The following is a 19,945-nucleotide window of genomic DNA, read 5'->3' on the forward strand; positions in this document are numbered from 1 at the left end:
AGCTAGTGAAACATTTGCGCATCCGTATGAATGCATGCGGGGTTGGAGAAATTGTATTATAAGTACATGTAAAGCCTTCCATTTTTATACACCATACCATACATATTGCAGTTATATTATTAACATGTTCATACTCCATTGATTGTTCTCTCGTGCAAATGCAGGTCCAACCCTAATCTCCATCCATCGCCTTCCAGATTTCAAGGCTGTCGCAATCTTCGCAGATCTTCCCCCCGTTTCCAAGGGTTTTAGCTCATTTCGAGACACTGCTCCTCAGGTGAAATTCATACCTTCGTCACGTTTACAGGTTGTTTGGAAAACAGAGCTTCTAGCTTATTGAACAACTTTTAACTATAAATATATTTTGATAGCAGTATTTATTAATTATTTTTAATATATTTAATTTATTAAATTATATTTTTATTTTTGTAAATTTAAAATAATTACTATTATTAATTATTATATATAAATTATTTTATTTATAAAATATATAAATTTTTAAAACTAAATCAAATAGAAAAAACAAAGGTTATTAATTTATTTATATATATTAAAACAATAATTAACGTAACAAAAATATATATACGAAAGATTTATTATTTTATATTTTATATAATTTCAATAAAAGATTATTATTTTGTAGTAAAATAATTTTTTCAGATCTAAATAATAAAAATAAAAATAAATATTTTATAATATTTTTATGATTTTCAATAATTAATAACAAAAATTCTCCTAATTTCAAACCAAAATGAACAAAATTAAATATTTTAAAACATAACATATCAATGTCCTTGTCTATGTATAAACAACTAATGTCAAATATTATTTTACCAAATACTTTAATACAAATCGCTAATTGAATCAGCTAGTCAAACCAGTTAATTGAATCAGCTAACGGTTAAAAAGCTATCAGCTAATTGCCAGAAGTACCTTCAATTTATGCAAACCTTTGTTTTTTCATTACCATATATTGAGTTAAGTTTGATGTGTAGCAAGAGTCTGTTTTTTACATTTGTGCATCCGGTGTGCTTAGATTCATTGCTAATTTGGTCGAGTTTGTGCATTTTTATCTTGCAGTTGTGTGTATATGTTAATATTTGGTTGAGTCGCGGGCTTTTTCAAAACTTTGGATTGATCGTTGCCACCACGTGTTTAGTCAAACAATATTTTAACTAACCACTGTGTGTCTGGAGTAGCACATGATCTTTTAATTGATTGGCTCGATCTTTGTGTACACGTGTTCGAATCCTACGCTCGATCTTAAATGTAAGTAAATGTCAAAGCCTATTAATTATTGCATTTTAATTTTTTGGCTCGATCTTTATATCTATGTATTCAATTCTATAATCTCTAAGTTGTTTGAATTGGGGATAATTTATCAATGGTGAAATCACATAACTTTTTATCATTTATTCTTCTATCTCTATATGCTTAGAACAAAATATAAGCTTTCAATTGTTGGAGTGGAGTCAATCTTATTTCCATTTATCCGAAACCTAATACTATTAAGTAGTTTAAGTTAATAATTAATGTGTTTGGATGGATATTAAATTATATGCTTGTAAATATTAATAGCTATGTATAATTATGTTTGGAGGAGCATGCACATGACCTTTTAATTGGTTAACTCGACCTTTGTGTCCATATATATGTTCAAATCGTACCTTCAGTCAATCCTACAATCTTTAAGCTATTAAAAGAACAAGGATGGAGCTGAGATCACTTTCACACCCTTCCTTCATACAGTTTCTGAACCAGAGAATCCGTTGGCAGAAACTATTGATACTCCTAATGGATTTGCATCTTCCGGATCAAATCCAGGGGCTTTTGTGTTTGGGAGTTTTGAGCAGCATCAATTTCCCCATTACCGTAAATATCTTCGAACGCTATAAGGAGGTGTGTTAAGAAGGTTCCGGGCATCAACCTAAAAGCAATTGCGCTAGGAGAATTCCCGCATTTAGTAACGTGGGACAAGATTCAACAAGAACCAAAACCAATACGGGTACCATGTTAAGAAGGGATCCGGGCATCCAATCTAAAACCAATTGGTGATAGGTGGAGGAGCCCCTTCACCCTTATATATTAGGGGAGTTTTCACACATTTAGCAATGTGGGACATGCCATATTAAAAAGGGATCCGGACATTCAACCTAAAATCAATTGGTTTTGGATCCTAAAATCAATTAGTTTTGGATCCTGTATAGAGGAGTGTTGAATATTGTTTCACATTGCTAAATGTGTGAGAACTCCCCTAATATATAAGGGTAAAGGGCTACTCCACCTATCACCAATTGATTTTAGATTAGATGTCCGGATCCCTTCTTAACAAGGTGTTAAGCTTTTTATCATCCTTGCCTCCAGCCATTTTTCCACAGGGCCGTATATGAAGAATGCTTTTTGGCCCCTTACGTCCAGATCATTTTCTCAAGCAAAGCCAGACGTAACAGAGGAGAAGCCGGTGACCGTGAATGAAGATCGGGCAGACAGAATAGAGAAGAAGGCTCAAGAGCGATGGTCAACGACCAACAGGAACTTATTCTCATTTTTTCGCACTCTCGGATGGCACTTGCGCTACGATCACGCCACAATCCCCATAACCTATTGTTTTCTTTGGCAGACAAGCTTAATTCAATTCAAACACCTTCCATCATTTTTTGACCCGAAAATTTAATGAGTGTGAATCACTCTATTCCCTTCGCCAATCAATATATCCTTAACAAAATGAATAGAGGAGATCTATCCAAAATATTGATTATAATTTATAATTTTATCTATAAAAATATATGATTTATCATCTATAATAAACTTTTGTAAGCATTTCCTAAAGAAAGATAAAACAATATATTCATCCATCCTAGGCCAACCGATTGAAGAGCTCAGTTCAACAACACAATAGAGTGAATCCTCCCTCGGCAAGAGAGACGGGGAGGGCAGGCATAAGCATATTTATTCAGTCTCACAAGGCAGGCAGCTCAGCTCTGGATTCATTACAAGATTCCTGCATCTTCGAACCTTTTTTTTCTTTTTTTTTTTCCGGATAAAGAAAACATAGTAGGGAAGTGGATAAAGAGCATCGTAATAGCAAATAAAGCGGTACGCCATCTAGTCAAAAGAATGATTCACATCCTTCTAACAACGCATAGTTGTGCTGGCTGCACATTCAGCTGCTTGTGCTATTGATGATGAAATGGGCGCACCGGGGAAGAGTGCGACGGCCCGTTCTGCCCAGGAGATGCTGCAGCACCATGGCTCGTTGTAGCCCCATAAGGGTAATTATGCATCTGCATCTGCATCGGCATGGATTGAGGCAATTCTGAGACAGCTGAATTCCAAGCAGCTGAAGGAGAATTAGCAGCTGCGGCATACTGTGCTCCACCGTACGTGTCAAATCCTGAACTTCCCCCAGGAAAGTGTTGCTGCCCAAACACAACAGGTTGAGGGGTCAAACTTGCTGTAGTGGGGATTGTATAGTCTCTGCTTCTGTCATTATTGGCCTGAAAATAGAAGCATTAATACATTGCCAACACAACTATACCCTATGAAGTTTCTAAATGCCATATGGGTTGTCAATTAAAGCATGCAATCAATAGTATTAATAGGTACCTTTATGCTGAGATCAGTGTGTCGAGAATATGATATATGAAGCTTGCAGTATCCTCCATCATAGATGCAGTGGCCTTCCAAAGCTTCTTTTGCAACAACAGCCGTCTGCACATCTACAACTCAACTGAATTATTATGATTATCACAACCAGGATCATTAATAAATTCCATAACTTACATAATTCCAAGGGATATTTGCCTCTTAATGTTTTTTAGTTAAGTATCCATTCCTTTCAAAAGAAAATTTTGCTAAGGAATGGTTGAAATTATAATTTTTACTTACTAGGATACTGAATCAAAGCTTGAAGACCACCATTTTTATCAAACATAGCAATTTTCAGGACAGATCCAAAGGCAGAGAAAACCTAGGCAACAAAAACTGATTAGAATAGGAATGAACCAATCAGATGTGTCAAGGGTCACAGTTTAAGTAATTTACCATATGCAAAACATCTAAGGTGACAGCGTATTGCATGTTCTCAATGGAAGCCAGAAGAACATTACTCTCTGGCTCCACCTTTTTCCCATCAACTCCAAAACTGACCTGCATGAAGAAAATAAAGTTAGATGTGAGAGAGCATCAATTGGCAATGGGAAATTACAACAATTGCAAGAAATCAATGTTGCAATATACTAGTTGAACAAGTGATAATTTCTCCACACGCTAGAGTGATCTAGGAAAAAGAATATATCATCTTAGGAAAAACTACGTGAAAATCAATGGGCCATATAGGTAAAATCTCAGCAGTTAACACAACATAATCATAATAAATAAACAGTTCATTTTGTTGTTACCTGGCCGCTAGCATCCATAGCTGAAGGAGCAACAGGAAGGAGCGGGTTGGTATAATCCCTGAATTAATGCATAGAATAAGATATTTGAATATTTCTAAATACTAATACACATAAGAAGTTCTAGATGATAGGGTTCTACAATTATTAAGAACAAAATTACTATATTGTCATGTTTATCAGCTCTGTTTCATTATAATGGAATTGGCTAAAATCAGGCTCAATTACCTACTACGATGACTTTGGAATTTAACACTCAAGTCCGTATGTGCAGAATATGTGATCCTAAGCGAGCATGGCCCCAGCTCTTGAATTAAATACCTGGATCAAACACAAGCATCAACAGAAAAACAGCAAATTTAGGAAATGCAGTGAATAAATGGAGATCTCAAACAATTGTTTGCAGCACAGCCTCAAAATTGAGGAACTTGGAAATCAGGAGAAACCAGCTGAGATCTTTTATCGATGTTTTTGAAGTGGGGAAGAACATGCTAATCATCCAGTAGATGGGGAATAACTTCACTTAAATCCTTTTGAACATGAACAGTGTGGCCAATCAGAACTTGAACAATTTTCACAACTTAAAAACCATTTCATCTAGTATCAGTCATTTTAATCACTAAAAACCTCATGCATTTGAAGATAGGGCTCTATCCTACCCAAAATCTATTTGAAGTAGCAATCTAGGTCCACCCCAACATTGAAGATAACATTATTTACAGTGGTCCAAGGTATGAAAGGTAAAGGTTATCAGAAATAACTAATCGGGGAGAGGTGAAGTGGGCTAGGGATCATGCATGTACCCCTTCAGCAGATTCTTAGAATAGCTTCTGAAAGATGCCGAACCCCAATGTATTGATAACAGTTGGGGTACATCCAAAGCCAAATATTAAAATCCAGATCACCTTGGAATGCTTCTTCCATCAAGAGCATCCTTCGCAGAAGAGGCAGTCTCTGAATCAGGAAATTGCACCAGAGCCTGAGTGAAGAAAAAGGAGACAGTGAACAACAGAGATCACTAATTACCCAAAAAACAATACCATTCTAAAACAAATCAGTCTACAAGATACCCACTTGGAAACCAGCTGTCTTCTCAAAAGTGGTTATTTTTTGAACAAATCCAAAAGCAGAAAAAACCTGCAAGTTGGAAGAGATTAATCAACAGTATCAATTAGATTTATATAGTAGTAATAGACAATGGCATAGGTAATTCAAAACATAAATGCTATAACTGAGCAAAGAGCTGAAAATCACAAACAGTACGCATGTAGATACCTATGTGTACATGCATTTTGAATATTATATCAAAACAAAATGCAAAAAATCTTGAGCTGAGATTTCATCCGATGCAGATTCTAGAAGCAACAACCAGTTATTTTTTTCAATATTAAAGATCAAATACAAGCTAAAGATATTGCATCATTCTATTAGAAATAGAAACAAAATTCTGGCTGTTGAAATAAATTAGAAAAACAAAGTTAGGAAAATCAGAGAGAAGAAAAGAGAACAAAGTATACCAATATAAAGAGGTTTATCCAAAAAAGATTGTACAACATCTTATTGCTTAGCAACTCTGCTTTAAAATTGCTAAAATTTCAGTTGTGGACAGTAAAAGGGGAATTTCAAGATAATGTAAAAGGAGAAGAAAAGGTTATTGTGTACTTAGATATATATATATATTTATATAGAAAAATGCAAGAGCAATCATGCTACTCGAACAAATCAAGGACTATTAAGTAAAAATAGTGAGTATGGAAACCCAAAAAATAGAAAAAGAAAGAAAACCATTTGAGGCTTCTTAAAAGATTATGGGTGGATTCAAGCAGAAATGGGAAGAAAGAGTCAGTGTTAAGCAAAGGAGAAAGAAGACAAACACACATCTGTTCTTTCTCTCGATGCAATAAGCTGCCATTGAAGATAATTCCTTGACATGTGCCTGCTGATGCATTTAGACTCTCGTCAAACAAAAGATTAACAGAGCATGTCATACTACAAACTAGACACAAACAATTCATATGCTACATCCTTCTATGCAAATAACTTCCCATTGAGTTCAGTTAGCATGAGCTTGGCTATTTGCTTACCAAGTGAAGGACATCAATACTGACAAGACGTGCATCATTCCCCTCTATTGTTACCAAGAGTACATTTCCAGGAACGTCTGCAGTAGTTTTGTTGTTCACTATTTCATGCCTGTTGGAATATTGAAGGTAAACGGTTTTCCCCCGTACCTGAGCAGGCTCAGGCGATGACGCATAGTAGGATATCATAGCAATAGCTTGATTAAGCTCTGCCTGTAGAATATAAAGAGATGAAAGCAACAAAATAAAATCACAGATATCATCTATGGTCTTCCAATTACAACAAATCAAGAAACACGGGGGCTCACAAATTCAATAAAAGCTTGGTTTCGGTTGGCTCCAACATTACACTTGGTATTAACAACTCTCCCAAATGGCTTCCCCAGTTCGATCAGTTCCTCTTCAGTACACTCCCATGGTAAGTTCCTCAAGTGAAGAACCTTAGAAGGCGGTTGGGTGTAGCGGAACTGCGGCTGGCTGGAAACAGACATCTTATCCTACAACCCAAGCAGCAAACATTATATAAAACTCCACATCCTAGTAATATCTATCATGTTATACAAATACACAAAGCATAGCTGCAAATATATATTTAAAAACTTATTAATATACGTATAGAAATTATACAGATGTCCTACGACACCTACAAAATAGAAGTTGATGCAACTCCTCCTATGATTTAGCATCAAGCAAACGGTTCAACCCAATATTGCACAAACAATCACAAACCTCGATGCATAAGCACGAACGAAGAAAAAATTTTAGCGCATGAAATTAGAACACCGACCAAGTAGAGAGAAACAGCGAAGCGTACAGATTAACGAAGCTAGGGTTCACCGTGTGCGTAGCCGAGCAGCGAAAACCAAGATTGGTCTGTACACAATTCTACAGACTACAGGTCTGTTTAGTTATCCGTATATACCAATCTGCGGTTCTGGCAGATATACGTACGAATACATTATAATGGCCATTAAAATCTTGTTGGGCCATAAATTAAATATTGATTTTCATATCATGGGCCTGGCCCAATTATTCTATACACAATTGCAGCTAAATGTAGTACTAATTTCGAAATGTTCATTCCAAAAACGACGACGTATTATATTATGTTGACTTCAAGCTCAACTCTTGGCCTCCATCAATGTCGAGGAGCCTGCTGCGTCCAGAATACTTCGATTACCTCAGAAGATCGCTTAAAGTGGCGTCAAATTCACCTTCCTTTATTGTCGCATGGAAGCACCAACACTGGAATGATAACCTCTTAAATCCTTCCAAGGCTTTCGACGTCGTCACCACTAACAAAGCCATAACATTCCGCTGCCAAACCGGAGAGATAGATGTCGCCCGCCACCTGTTCGACACAATGCCTGAACGAACAACCGTCTCTTGGAACACCATGATTACAGGATATTCAAACTGGAAAATGGTCCCCGAAGCACTAGGCTTAATCTCCCTGATGCATCATTCCGACGTGAAGCTCAACGAGACTACATTCTCGATGTCGCTGAGCCTGTGCGGGCGCGCGCAGCTGCTGGCCGGCGGAAAGCAGATTCATGGACTGGTCATAAAATCGGAGCACCGAAGGTTCAAGTTTGTGGGGAGTGCGTTGCTGTTCATGTACGCCAATTGCCTCGAAATAGCGGATGGACACAAGGTGTTCGACGAATTGCGGCAAGAGAATGAACTGTTGTGGAGCTTGATGCTGGCCGGATACGTGGAATGCAATCTGATGAGCGAAGCAGTGAGTGTTTTCGAGAGAATGCCGAGGCAGGGCGTGGTGGAGTGGACGACATTGATTGCAGGGTATGTGAAGAGTGAAGGTGGGTGTAAGAAGGCCTTGGAGATGTTCAAGATGATGAGGAGTGATTGTCAGGCTGTTCCGAATGAGTTTACATTGGACTGTGTGGTGAGGGCTTGTGCTATCTTGGAGGATATGCCCGGCGGCAGGGCGATTCATGGGCTTGTGGTGAAGGTTGGGGTTGAAAGCGAGTGTTCGATAGGTACTTCGTTGATTTTCTTGTATTGGAATTGTAAATCGAGGGATGATGCGAAGAAAGTTTACGGTGGCATGTTTAGCCCCAGTTTGAATGCATCAAATGAGCTAATTCGAGGGCTGATAAAGTTGGGTCAGGTAGATGAAGCTGAGTTGATTTTCAGCAAAATGGCTGAGAGGAATCCGGTTTCTTACCATCAGATGATTAAAGGGTATGCGATGTGCGGTCAGGTTGTGGATGCGGAGAGGCTGTTTTCGCAAATGCCGGTTAGGTTGTTGACCTCTCTGAACACCATGATCTCTGTGTACACAAGAAATGGTGATATGGACAGAGCTTTGGATCTTTTTGAGAAGGTGAAAGGAGAAGGTAACCCTGTGACTTGGAACTCAATGATTACGGGATATGTTCATAACGATCAGCACGAAAAGGCCCTTCAATTGTATCTGACCATGCACGGACTGTCTATAAGTCGAACTAGATCAACATTTTCTGTGTTGTTTCAAGCGTGTGCGTGCTTGGGATCTCTTCGACAGGCGGAAGTATTCCATGCACATCTGGAGAAAACACCATTCTCATCCAATGTCTATGTTGGCACAGCTCTCATCAACATGTACTCAAAATGCGGAAGCATTGCCAGCACGAGGGCAGCTTTTAGATGCATAACTTCTCCTAATGTGGCAGCGTGGACGGCACTGATCAACGGGCACGCAGACCATGGACTTGGCTCGGGCGCAATCTCATTATTCAAGCTGATGCTAGAGAGGGACGTAGTTCCAAATGCTGCGACTTTTGTGGCTGTCTTATCTGCTTGTGCCCGAGCAGGATTTTTGAAGGAGGGACTGAGGTATTTCCATCAAATGGAAGAGCAGTATGGTATAAGTCCATCCTTGGAGCACTTCACTTGTGTTGTGGACCTCCTTGGTCGAACAGGTCTCGTCCATGAAGCTGAGGAATTCATTGAAGGAATGCCGATGGAAGCAGACAAAGTTCTGCTGAATGCATTGCTCCACGCTTGCTGGTTTTGGATGGACATGAGGACTGGGGAGCGAGTGGCTAGAAAGATGTTTGCATTGGATCCGAACCCGTCTCCTGCCTGTGTGATGATGTCTAACATGTACTCAAGCTCAGGGAAATGGGGGCAGCACCTGAAGATGAGAGACATTTTAAAAGAATGGAGAGTTAATAAGGATCCTGGTTGTAGCTGGATAGATGTAAACAACAGAACACATGTTTTTTCTGTAGATTATCGAAGCCATCCGAAAACAGACATGATCTATTCAATTTTGAAGTCCCTAAAAGTGAATACCCTATCAACTCAAGTAACAGGAAGTTGTATTCCTGAATAGCCTATTGTTATGACCAAACATGCTGTGCATCTACCTGACCATGAGATTTACAGTCATCCTTAAATTACCTGGAAAATATTGTTCGGAGCTCTCAGAGTTCTCTCTGAGATTGCTTGGCACACTCCATTTGTAATGGCTGTGATGAGACTCTCCATGGATTCGAAATGGCTGCACACGTAACTGCATTAGAGGGAGAAATGAGATGCGAAATTATACAAGATACACATGCCTGAAGTCTGTGGCTCTTATTCCACAGAAAAATGGATTGATCGTGTTAACGGGTATGGTCTTGTCTTGTCTGTATGTGTGTCTAATGTTAAGCTATGATACAGATGATTGCTATACAGTATACATAATAAGTATTCAGTGAACGCAGTGTTGGTTCACTTGAAAATGTTGCAGCGAAGGTAGTCGACTCGAGCAGGATGCTTCAGCTTCATGAGGGCTTTCACTTCATGCTTCCTCACCATTTCTCGTGAAATATTTAAGTTACCTGCAATTTCTCCAAGTGTTCTATCTCCTTTACCATCGAGTCCGTATCTTTGTCTAATCACTAAACTCTCCTTAGGCTTCAGTGAATCGAGCTGTCAAAGGGTATTAATAAAACTCAGTCGGTTTTAACAATTTTACTTAACAGAAGAAGCTCATACAGCTACTTCTTTTGGCTCAATCAATGGCTGTAGAACAAAGATTAGAAATCAATTACCACATCATCTAAAGCAAGTCTGAGAAGTGCGTGCGGTCTTCTTTTATCTCCTTCAACACCATCCACATTAGTAATCCCATTGATGAATTCTTCTTGGGTTACTGCATGCCGTGCATGAAGGGAAGAGACGGGCTTTGACACCCTCATCACTTCGCGGTATCTTTCGGCGGAGAGCCCCAGTCGATCTATAATTTCTTCATCGGTTGGCAATCTTTGAAGTTCAAATGACAACTCTAGCCTTGCCCTTTGGATATCCACCCGGACCTATATTATATATACACATACATCATGAAATAATGATTCTTTTGCCGAATGCATCATTGGAAAAATATATAGCCAACATGGCTCAGTGATAGAACTACTTCAACTCATTTAAAATATTTGAGTTTTGGGAAACAGGTATCTGGTGAGGCTCACCGAATCAAGGCCAAAGGAGACTTTTGTGAAGCTGGACAACGTCAAGGACCGAATAATGGCGTGCCTAATCCAAAAGAGGCCGTATGTTGAGAGACGTAGCTTTCTTTTTGGCTCAAAACGGTCAATAGCTGTCATGAGACCCTTCACACCAGCTTGGCACATGTCTTGGAACCTAGGGCCATTACCATAGTCCGGAAAATATTTGTTCATCACAAACAAAACCAACCGGAGGTTGTGCTGTAACCAATTAAACATAGTGCATGGCATAAGTCCAAGCCCTTTTCATCGGCAACTTGTTGAAAAGAACTTGTGAAAATATAAGTATAATCACCTTAATTAACTTGTTTCTGGCAGCTCTACCAACTTCCAATTGTTTCCTCAGCTCAACAGGTCCCAGTTGCGTTGCCTCTGATAACTCTTCACGTGTAACTTCTCTTCCTAAATCATTTTGCAAACTGTCCTTGACTTGGAGGATTTCCTAAATGAACACGCATGCATGCGTAATCACGACAAGAATAAAATGACTATTGGCGAATGAAGATTTGCTTTTACTTTTGCATAACCTCTTCAGGGAAAGTAAGTCTGTCTTACCTTGACTTGTTGCATAAGCTTAAACAGCCGAGTATGCTCAGATGAAGGAAGAACGGGAGGGATCTTCATTTTCTTCCAGTCTAAGCTGACCAAGCCAGTAGAAGATGAATAGTCCCTTACAAGCCTATCAGTGTTGTCATTGCAAGCTTTCGACTGACTCCCTTGAAGGGATGATGACACTGGAACTTTGCCTTCTTTCTTCATTTTGAGAGCAATTCTCTTCTCTAGACTCAACCTTTTCTCTTTAGTTGTTCGACTCCTTACCACGTTGTCTGCCGTTTTCTTCTCTGCTTCTCCACACCATTTCCTTCCTTCTTGCGCTCTCTTTACCTTCTGGCTTTTGACATCCTGAACAGAGATAGTTGCTTCAGGACTTCTTTCATATATATATTCCAGTTTTGCAGCTGCTTCATTCAAATTCAAATCCATATCCATAGCACTGGCAAAGATTTCGTCAGTGGAGACAGCATTGACTCTTTTGGCTCGATTTTTCAGCTTCCTTCTACTCCCTTTATTTTCTTTGTTTGCCTCCGCGTGTGTACTTGCAGATTCTCCTGTTGCTATTAGAGCTACATTCTTGCTTGTATCGTTTTTGAGTGACAACACAGTTGGCCTTTTCGATGAAGAGGCGCGAATCAGATATCCTGCAGTCAGTCCCCATGGAGTCCGCGCAGCAGAACTAGAAGCAGTAACAACTCCCATAAATACCGTGCGGCTCCAACAAACGGACTGCCAAACAGAAAACCAATCGCCTCATCAGCTCAAAATGCATCATGGTTTAAGGACGGGCTATCAATGACATTCCAGACAAAAATGAGATTACTGCTACTAGACAATCGCTTGAAATTAAACAAACACAAGAAAATTCAACAATCCACTTAAACCAGAAGTTTAATTTCCAACATAAACACAAACAGCTAACAAAATGAATGAGGCTACTTGATCGCCTCCTCGTCAGCTCTGAAAAATTAATACTGTCACTATTAACGACAGGAAAATCTCCCGAACAAATCGCAGACATGAAATAAACACAAGTTCCATTGTAACAGCTCTCGACATAAATGGACCTAAAAGTACCTGAGCAAGGGCAATTAAATAACTAAAAATTCCGAGATAACCAAGTGGAGGCGAAGATCCTTCTCCGACGGCGGAATATTCCGGCGACGTGCGAAAAGGAAGATCCCCTACTGGAGACTATTTCGGTCACAGAAAAAATATATATATACATATTCAAAAAAATAAATAAGGGGCTCGAATTTCGGTGGCCACACGCTCTTTAGGCTAAATCTCTAGCGTTGAAAAATGTCACGTAGATTGACAAAAACAAATAAAAACTTATGACGTGGCTCATGGTGCAGCTCAGAATGATACATACATGTAGGGTTGTTACGTGGCAAGACGAGAGTGGACGGAGAGATATTCAGGCGGCAGTTGATGGATATTGGATTCTCGTTCTCATTATTAATATTAATATTAATATTATTATTTCCTCCTCAATATTGCCTTTTACTAGTTTGTAAATAAATTATTATTTCCTTTTACTACTTTGAATTATTTTGACATGTATTATTATAGAGAAGAGAATTAGATATGTAATGCTCAGTCTTAGATTTCCAAAAACAGGTGTGGGCAGATTCCCTTATATTCAAGTCAAGGCAAGTAATGAATATATTAATTAGTGGTGTAGATCATATCAATACATATAAAAATAATATCATATGAGAATTGAGATAGGTCTCGGTCTCGGTCTCGTAGTGATTAAAAGGCCTACAAATTGAATGAGAATGCTTTTATGAGGAGCATAACGCTCACGTGACCTATTCACCCCATTTACTGTTATTGCTATTACTACTTTGGTTCAAATTTCAATCATTCAAGACATCAAATTGATCGATTTTGCTTATTTAATTGTGTGTGTGTGTGTGTGTGTGAGAGAGAGAGAGAGAGAGAGAGAGAGAGAGAGCGAAAGAGAGTTGAAGGAGATGGATGGGTGGTCCTTCAACCTTACATATATAAGGAATTATTAGTTAGGAAGCTAGCTAGAATTGTCCTCATTCAGCTTTATATCTGGACATTATATTTTAACGCACTTAATTGAAACAAACTACTAGAATATTTCTAATAATTAAAGTAAATCTGCAGGCAGGCAGGCAATCATCAAAGTTTGCGATGATTCCTGTTGCATGCATGTTGGTCTGAATAATAATATCATTCATTAATCGATATATATATATATATATATTTGCGTGCATGACTGCGTCAATAATGGTAATCATATATATATATCACAACGAATCATCATAATTAGTTAAATCATGATTAAAAGTAAAAGTAATTAGCAATTAAAGCTGCTGCGCTGCAGATCAACATTAATCGGAATGGAATGCTTAGTGAATAATTAAGCTAGCTAGGTAGCAACTCTCCTATATATCTCTGTCTGTCCGCCTGTATGCATACAACTTATGTGTGTGTGTGTGTTGCGCCCTTCCCTTCCCTTCCCTTATTGATCCATATACATACACATACATACATACCTGCAAATCGTCATCATCTCAATTCCTGCTAGCAAAATGTGTGCTGGATTTTCTGAGCCAGTTCCTCTGCACTCAGCTGGCATTCGATCCCAACCTACCCACCAACAAAAACACACATTTTATATATATATATATATATAAAACACTAAATTATGATTGCAATGCACTGGCAGAAGAGTATGAAGATGAAGATGAAGATGAAGATGAAGATGGCTGCTGCAGCTACGAATGAATATTTATATTTATATAAAATATAGATTGAAGGGGTTTCAGAGATATATGTAAATTATTCAGCGAAATGAAATGATTGCCCAAGTCAGGCCAGGCCACCCTAGTTTTGGGTGAAAATTAAATAGGTGCTTTTGGGGATTCTCAAGATTCTATGCATGAACCTACCTACCTACCTACCTACCTACTTACAGAAGCAGTGCGTAATATATGCTCATGACAACAGCTTCCCTCTGCTCTCTATATATTTATATGTACATACACTGCATGCATTTCATCTCATCTGGGAGTATCAGCTAGCTCTCTGCAATGATTACCAACACCTACCTGTCTCTCTCACTCTTTGTGTAGAGTGTTCTTTTTACTGGGGATTTCCACAAACTTCCTTTCCTACTAGCACTATTTCTGACTACCCCTGTCTCTGTCTCTATTTCCTTCGCATAAATTACATGGGAATAATAATACAAAATTTAGGAACAAATATATAGCTAGCGGGTGCTGGAGCTTAAGTAGTAATGATTAATGAAAAGCTAATAGCCATGGATTATTTAATTGTATGTATATATACGATGATTATAGCATTAATGGAAGACAATTAATTAAAATGCAAAAGATCTCTATGTATATATGTAGTAGTAGTTTCGAGAGCGGACGGGGTTAATCAATTAATTAATCAATTACCTTAATTGTGAAGAGGTTGAGCATGGTTTGATGATCGAGGATGGTGATTTTGAGATGGAGGATTTCGAGGGCCAGTTGTTCCAGCGCCGAAACGATCCTCGCCGCCTGCCCGGGCATCCTCCGATGCGACACCGTTTTCACCACCAAATTCGGCCCTGCGAACTTCACCTCCACTTCAGCCACCGCTGACTTCGAGGTCGCCACCAGCTCATTAACCACCGCCGCCGCCGCCGCATCGTAGTGCTCGTTTGTGGACGAGTGGCCCGGTGAAGGCTGCACCTCCATCTCCATCATCGGGCGCGGAATTTTTAGTGTGGTCGGCGAATTAAGGTGGTAGCCGCCGCCTGCAGCCGGTGGCGGCCGGTAGGGGCTGGTGGGCTGAGGAGTCCTGGGGCTTATGGGGAGACTCATCAATCTGGGGCTCAATGGTGGCATCATCCCCCGAGGACTAAGCGGGCTCGGTACGGGCCTCGGGCTTATAACCACTGCTTCCGAATAAACAACTTTGCGCTGCTTCTTGGCCTCTAGAGAATGCAGGATTTGCTGCAGTTCCTGGATGTAATCCACCACGCCGCCGATTATGGACGCCTGGTCGCCCTAATATACATATATATATATATACTCAATCCCCAAATTAATTAAACCTCGCTAAACCCTAAATGAATTAATTGAATGATTACTCGCTTGACGTAGAAGCAAGGCATGAGGGAACGAAGGACGGCGAGATGTTCGTTCATTTGCTTCCGGCGGTTTCTCTCCACTGTGATGTGAGACATCCTGTGCGGTGCTCCTCCTAATTCTTCCATGGAAGTAGCAGTTTCAGTTGCAGATGGCTTCCTGCAGCATTTGGGGGGCTCAGACGAGGACGAATTAGACTTGTGGAATTCAAATTCATGATCTAGCTGTGTTGAAGTGCAGGGTTTGACAGCTGGTGCGATATTAGATTCCCAGGCTTGGAGAACACTGAAGAGGTCGTCCTGAGGGGAAGCAGCAGTGGAGAAGTTAGCAGCGTCGAACGGCTCGGGTTCTTGGAAAATTTGGGATAAATTAGTCTCACCATCCATAATTTTCAAAGCCAATCCCAAGAGTAGTGTATATATATAGTAGAGAGTTAATTACCAAAAGCCCTCTAAAATTTGATTATTGGGAGAAATGGAACGAAAAGAAGCAAGCGGCGATGGAGAGAGGTAATTAACTTGGTTGCAGTGCACGCACTAAATTAAAGCTGGTTTCCAAAAACCATGAGTGATGATGATGGATGGATGGTAGTAGTAGTAGTATATATATATATATATATTGGGTGTGTATGTAATGTTAGCAGAGGGAAAGGGAAGAAAAAGGAAAGAGAGCGACCAGAAGAGCAGCTAGCGCTTGGAAGTGGTTGAGGGTTTTGGGTTTAAGGATGGAGATATAGATAGATAGAAACAAATGCAATTTGATTGAGATTAGGTAGCTGATGAGGCTGGTGCAAGAAGAAAAGGGATCTAGTCGTGTCATGAGGAAAGGGTAGGGCAGACATGGATGGATGGATGATTACATTCGTTGCTGTAGCCGTTAGAGAGAGAGAGAGAGAGAGAGAGAGAAACTGCACTGCACTGCACATCCACACATACATACATACATTATACATACAGCAACAAGTTGCATATCCTATATACATATATGTAGAGAACTAATCAGTGTGCAGGCAGGCAGGCAGGCAGGCAGGCAGAGGTGAATGATGGTGAATAGAATTGAGAGTGGAGAGATTTCCATCAGGAAATTAATATTACTAATTAATACTGCCCTTACTCTTATAACTCTACTTGGCAATCAAACATGTTTTTACTTCTCCAATAACCCAACCCAATTCTATATATACAAACAATCCACAAGAACATCCCATCATTCTCATCCATCTTCAAGGAAGAATATAAGATACATACACCCCTATTCTATTTCTATTTCTATATCTAACGTATTTGGTTGCTCTCAGAGTCAGACAGACGTAAGGGTTAATTTCATCACCATCACTATTCCTCATTTTTGAGCTAGATTCACTAATTAGCTGCTGCAATAACACATCTATGCACACAGACAATCAAACAAGCAAACAAACAAAAAAGGGATCGATTTAATGTAGGTGGAGACTGGAGAGAGAGAGAGAGGCAGTAATAAATGAGGAAGAAATTAAAAATCAGAGAAAGGAGTGATAAGCGGCAGGAAGGATCATGAACAATGATATATGTATGTATGTATGTATGTATGTATGTATGTATAATATATATATATATATATAGAGAGAGAGAGAGAGAGAGAGAGAGAGAGGGAGAGGGAGGGAGAGCTACAAAATGAAAATTTTATATATCTGCAACTTGCATTGCATATGTCGGGCTATAATATTCATATCCACCTTGGATTCAAATTTACTCAATTACTCTTAATCAATGTGCAATCGAACACACGGCATCTCCTTGATTAACTGTGGTGTTGTGTGCGTGAATGTCAACCCTTTGCATACATACATTTTCTCCAACTTGGATGGAAATCATGGTAATAAATAAGTAGTAGAGAGCAATGAATCTAACCAATTAATTAAAGCCCCATACGGACATCGCCTCAATCCCCGATCGACCTTACTTTGCAGGCCACAGTAAACTACAATAGAACAAATAAATGAATGAATGCTTGCTGGATGGAAAATTAAATTCTACTAACAAAAAAAACATAAGCATAAACCTACATATATAAAACAAACATAGACAACAATAGTGGAGTAGTAGTAAATACGGATCGAAGCCTGTCCAAAGTCCAGGCTTGACTCATTAAATTCTCCCTGGGTACCATTAAAGGCACACCCACGAAACATATGATGATATTCATCCATAGCTACCCTAGCATTACTTCTACTACCACACTGCACTCTACTTAGCCATTTTCACCACTTACCTCAGCCAGCCGGTAAGAAATCCCATTGCTGGATTTGCGGGCGATCATCTATCGAGATATCCCATCTCATGTCCGATGAGATGAGACGAGCCCGGAGGAGAGGCTACAATTATATGGTCCCCCACCAATATATACATATATAACTCCTTGATTGCTGGCTAATACCTACATACATTTTTCATGCCCCACCCATTTCGATCTCTCTTGTCCATCGACTCCCTCCTTCTCGTAGCAGCTATAATTGCAGTGCACTCAACCCGATCCCCACTCACTGCATAAGACTGATTCCAATTGCAATGCGCATATAAGCAGCTATTACTCTTAACTCTAAGAATCTAATAAGCAAGCAATTATCTTATCATAACTGTAGACAACAAATTATGTTATTTCTAATAGACACAAAAATTTGTACAAATTATATTTCATTTGAATTTAAAGTGGCTTTTTGATTCTTCTTCCGGATCGATTTATTTTTCTAACTTAATTTTCTATGGCTTCTTTGATCCGAAGAGATTTGGTCTTCGGTTTGATTATGCTGGACTTTGGAGGGCTTTGGTCTCCACGCGGGCAACTTGATCGTTGGCTTTGTATTTGATGTCCTCTTTGGACGATCCGAGGCTTTGATGTTTGATTTAGCTTTTCCGCCTTTTGGAGAACTTTGGTCTCCGTGTAGGCCATTTGATCATCGGCTTTGGATTTGATGTCTATTTTAGAGGATCCGCGGCTTTAATCTTTGGTCTGTCTTTTCCGTCTTTTGGAGAGCTTTGGTCTCCGTGTGGGCGATTTGATCATCAGTTTACAATCCGCGGCTTTGATCTTTGGTTTAGCTATGCCGCCTTTTGGAGAGCTTTGGTTTTCGTGTTGGAGATTTGACCATCAGCTTTGGATTTGATGTCTTCTTTGATCCGCAACTTTGATCTTTGGTTTGGCTTTGCCGCCGTTCGGAGGGCTTTGGTATCCGTGTGGGCAGTTTGATAATTGGCTTTGGATTTGATGTCTTGTTTGGACGATCCGAAGCTTTGATCTTTGAGAATGTGGATTTGGTGTTCCATAACGCTTTTGGTGGCGTGTCCCTTTGACTTTTAGATCGAAGAGGACCGAGTTGTTGCTTTGGCGAAGAACGCGATAAATACCTCGAAGCTTTGGAATGAACTTCTCTTTCTTTCTTGGCTTTGATGGACTCTTCAATGGCTTTTGGAACTTTGATCCTTGAAGAGGTGGATTTGGTGCTCCATAACACTTTTGACAGCGTGTCCCTTTGACTTTTGGATCGAAGAGGGCCTAGTTGATGCTTTGTTGAAGAACGCGACGAACATCTTAAAGCTTTGAGAGGAACTTTGAAGACCTTCCCTTGATTTTGACGAATTCCTCAACGGCTTTGAGAGCTTCGATTCTTCCTTCAACCAATATTGGATTGTTTGTCCAAATCAGTGACTTTCGACGAAGGACACGAAGAACATGTAAAACAATGTAGAGAGAGTCTAGAAACTTACCCCTTTGTTTGAATCTTTAATGCAACATGGCTCCTATTTACAGGGGATATGTGGCTTGAGCTTCCTTTTTGAATGGTGCCACGTGGTGCGTTTTGCTCTTCCATTTTTTACGGATTTGATTGTGCACTTTTCTTTCTCATGAAATTTTTTCGGAAGATATTAATTTATATACTTCATTTATTGATAAGATTAATTTTTTGCTGCTAAATTTATTATAACTCTATTTATACACGTAATATTTATACGATATCTTTCATTTCAAACAAATTTTTGCATCAATGGTCTTTCAAAAATCCATGCCAGTAAATGACGATGCAATAATTACTACCAGCAGGCGGGGAGAGAGAGAGAGAGAGAGAGAGAGAATAAATGCAAGATCGATTACACCAAATGAATGAAAAGAACACATCATCAGAAGCTAGCATAAAATACAAGTTGGTAATTAACACTGCGAAAGGATGACCATACCAACACCAAATACTGCAAGTAGCCCTCCATATTTGGTTTTTCTAGTGTAAACTTAATTGCACACTGTCATCACCTATTTCT

General features: G+C 39.3%; 4 protein-coding genes across 12 annotated transcripts; 1 reads left to right on the forward strand and 3 right to left on the reverse strand.

The window, feature by feature from the left end:
- Positions 1-2,896: 2,896 nt before the first annotated feature.
- Positions 2,897-7,423, reverse strand: LOC127245833 (polypyrimidine tract-binding protein homolog 2-like). Of its 6 annotated transcripts, none has more exons than XM_051266913.1 (12): positions 6,787-6,870; positions 6,629-6,691; positions 6,482-6,558; positions 6,276-6,333; positions 5,472-5,534; positions 5,303-5,376; positions 4,626-4,718; positions 4,401-4,458; positions 4,045-4,149; positions 3,889-3,970; positions 3,607-3,719; positions 2,897-3,497 (listed from the first exon to the last, which is right to left on the reverse strand). In XM_051266913.1, exons 3-12 carry the CDS (start codon positions 6,517-6,519, stop codon positions 3,177-3,179), a joined length of 1,005 nt encoding a protein of 334 aa, XP_051122870.1. In that variant the 5' UTR covers positions 6,520-6,558; positions 6,629-6,691; positions 6,787-6,870; the 3' UTR covers positions 2,897-3,176. The 6 variants fall into 6 exon arrangements, with proteins under 6 accessions (XP_051122870.1, XP_051122867.1, XP_051122866.1 ...); XM_051266910.1 differs by having other exon boundaries at positions 6,276-6,336; XM_051266909.1 differs by lacking the exon at positions 6,276-6,333 and adding an exon at positions 7,316-7,423 and having other exon boundaries at positions 6,482-6,691; positions 6,787-6,975.
- A 149-nt stretch (positions 7,424-7,572) lies between these two features.
- Positions 7,573-9,919, forward strand: LOC127245884 (pentatricopeptide repeat-containing protein At4g02750-like). Its single transcript, XM_051267026.1, has one exon. It carries the CDS (start codon positions 7,620-7,622, stop codon positions 9,816-9,818), a length of 2,199 nt encoding a protein of 732 aa, XP_051122983.1. The 5' UTR covers positions 7,573-7,619; the 3' UTR covers positions 9,819-9,919.
- Positions 9,920-10,044: 125 nt separating this feature from the next.
- On the reverse strand, positions 10,045-12,767 carry LOC127245885 (RNA polymerase sigma factor sigE, chloroplastic/mitochondrial-like). Of its 2 annotated transcripts, none has more exons than XM_051267027.1 (6): positions 12,610-12,767; positions 11,533-12,261; positions 11,273-11,419; positions 10,942-11,178; positions 10,525-10,788; positions 10,045-10,402 (listed from the first exon to the last, which is right to left on the reverse strand). In XM_051267027.1, the coding sequence occupies exons 2-6, from the start codon at positions 12,232-12,234 to the stop codon at positions 10,202-10,204; spliced, it is 1,551 nt and encodes a 516-aa protein (XP_051122984.1). In that variant the 5' UTR covers positions 12,235-12,261; positions 12,610-12,767; the 3' UTR covers positions 10,045-10,201. The 2 variants fall into 2 exon arrangements, with proteins under 2 accessions (XP_051122984.1, XP_051122985.1); XM_051267028.1 differs by lacking the exon at positions 12,610-12,767 and adding an exon at positions 12,472-12,584.
- Positions 12,768-13,851: 1,084 nt separating this feature from the next.
- Positions 13,852-16,902, reverse strand: LOC127245761 (transcription factor SPEECHLESS-like). Of its 3 annotated transcripts, none has more exons than XM_051266785.1 (4): positions 16,033-16,900; positions 15,656-15,952; positions 14,976-15,572; positions 13,852-14,160 (listed from the first exon to the last, which is right to left on the reverse strand). In XM_051266785.1, exons 1-4 carry the CDS (start codon positions 16,033-16,035, stop codon positions 14,095-14,097), a joined length of 963 nt encoding a protein of 320 aa, XP_051122742.1. In that variant the 5' UTR covers positions 16,036-16,900; the 3' UTR covers positions 13,852-14,094. The 3 variants fall into 3 exon arrangements, with proteins under 3 accessions (XP_051122742.1, XP_051122743.1, XP_051122741.1); XM_051266786.1 differs by having other exon boundaries at positions 16,095-16,891; XM_051266784.1 differs by having other exon boundaries at positions 15,656-16,902.
- Positions 16,903-19,945: the final 3,043 nt, after the last annotated feature.

The sequence above is a fragment of the Andrographis paniculata genome, unplaced genomic scaffold, assembly GCF_009805555.1.
Source record: "Andrographis paniculata isolate CXL003 unplaced genomic scaffold, ASM980555v1 Contig25END, whole genome shotgun sequence".
NCBI lineage: Eukaryota > Viridiplantae > Streptophyta > Magnoliopsida > Lamiales > Acanthaceae > Andrographis > Andrographis paniculata.

Bases quoted from the DNA above. Each gene is read 5' to 3' on its own strand.
- LOC127245833 (XM_051266909.1), bottom strand. From the start codon at position 6,969: ATGTCTGTTTCCAGCCAGCCGCAGTTCCGCTACACCCAACCGCCTTCT. The intron at 4,150-4,400 runs GTAACAACAAAA...TTCTTCATGCAG, and splicing joins CTATGGATGCTAGCGGCCAG to GTCAGTTTTGGAGTTGATGG. The intron at 3,720-3,888 runs GTAAGTAAAAAT...GTTGAGTTGTAG, and splicing joins AGCTTTGATTCAGTATCCTA to ATGTGCAGACGGCTGTTGTT.
- LOC127245884 (XM_051267026.1), top strand. From the start codon at position 7,620: ATGTCGAGGAGCCTGCTGCGTCCAGAATACTTCGATTACCTCAGAAGA.
- LOC127245885 (XM_051267027.1), bottom strand. From the start codon at position 12,234: ATGGGAGTTGTTACTGCTTCTAGTTCTGCTGCGCGGACTCCATGGGGA. The intron at 11,420-11,532 runs GTAAGACAGACT...GTGTTCATTTAG, and splicing joins AGCTTATGCAACAAGTCAAG to GAAATCCTCCAAGTCAAGGA. The intron at 10,789-10,941 runs GTGAGCCTCACC...TATATAATATAG, and splicing joins TCTCCTTTGGCCTTGATTCG to GTCCGGGTGGATATCCAAAG.
- LOC127245761 (XM_051266784.1), bottom strand. From the start codon at position 16,039: ATGGATGGTGAGACTAATTTATCCCAAATTTTCCAAGAACCCGAGCCG. The intron at 15,573-15,655 runs GTAATCATTCAA...TATGTATATTAG, and splicing joins CTTGCTTCTACGTCAAGCGA to GGCGACCAGGCGTCCATAAT. The intron at 14,161-14,975 runs GTAATTGATTAA...GTTGGTGGGTAG, and splicing joins TCAACCTCTTCACAATTAAG to GTTGGGATCGAATGCCAGCT.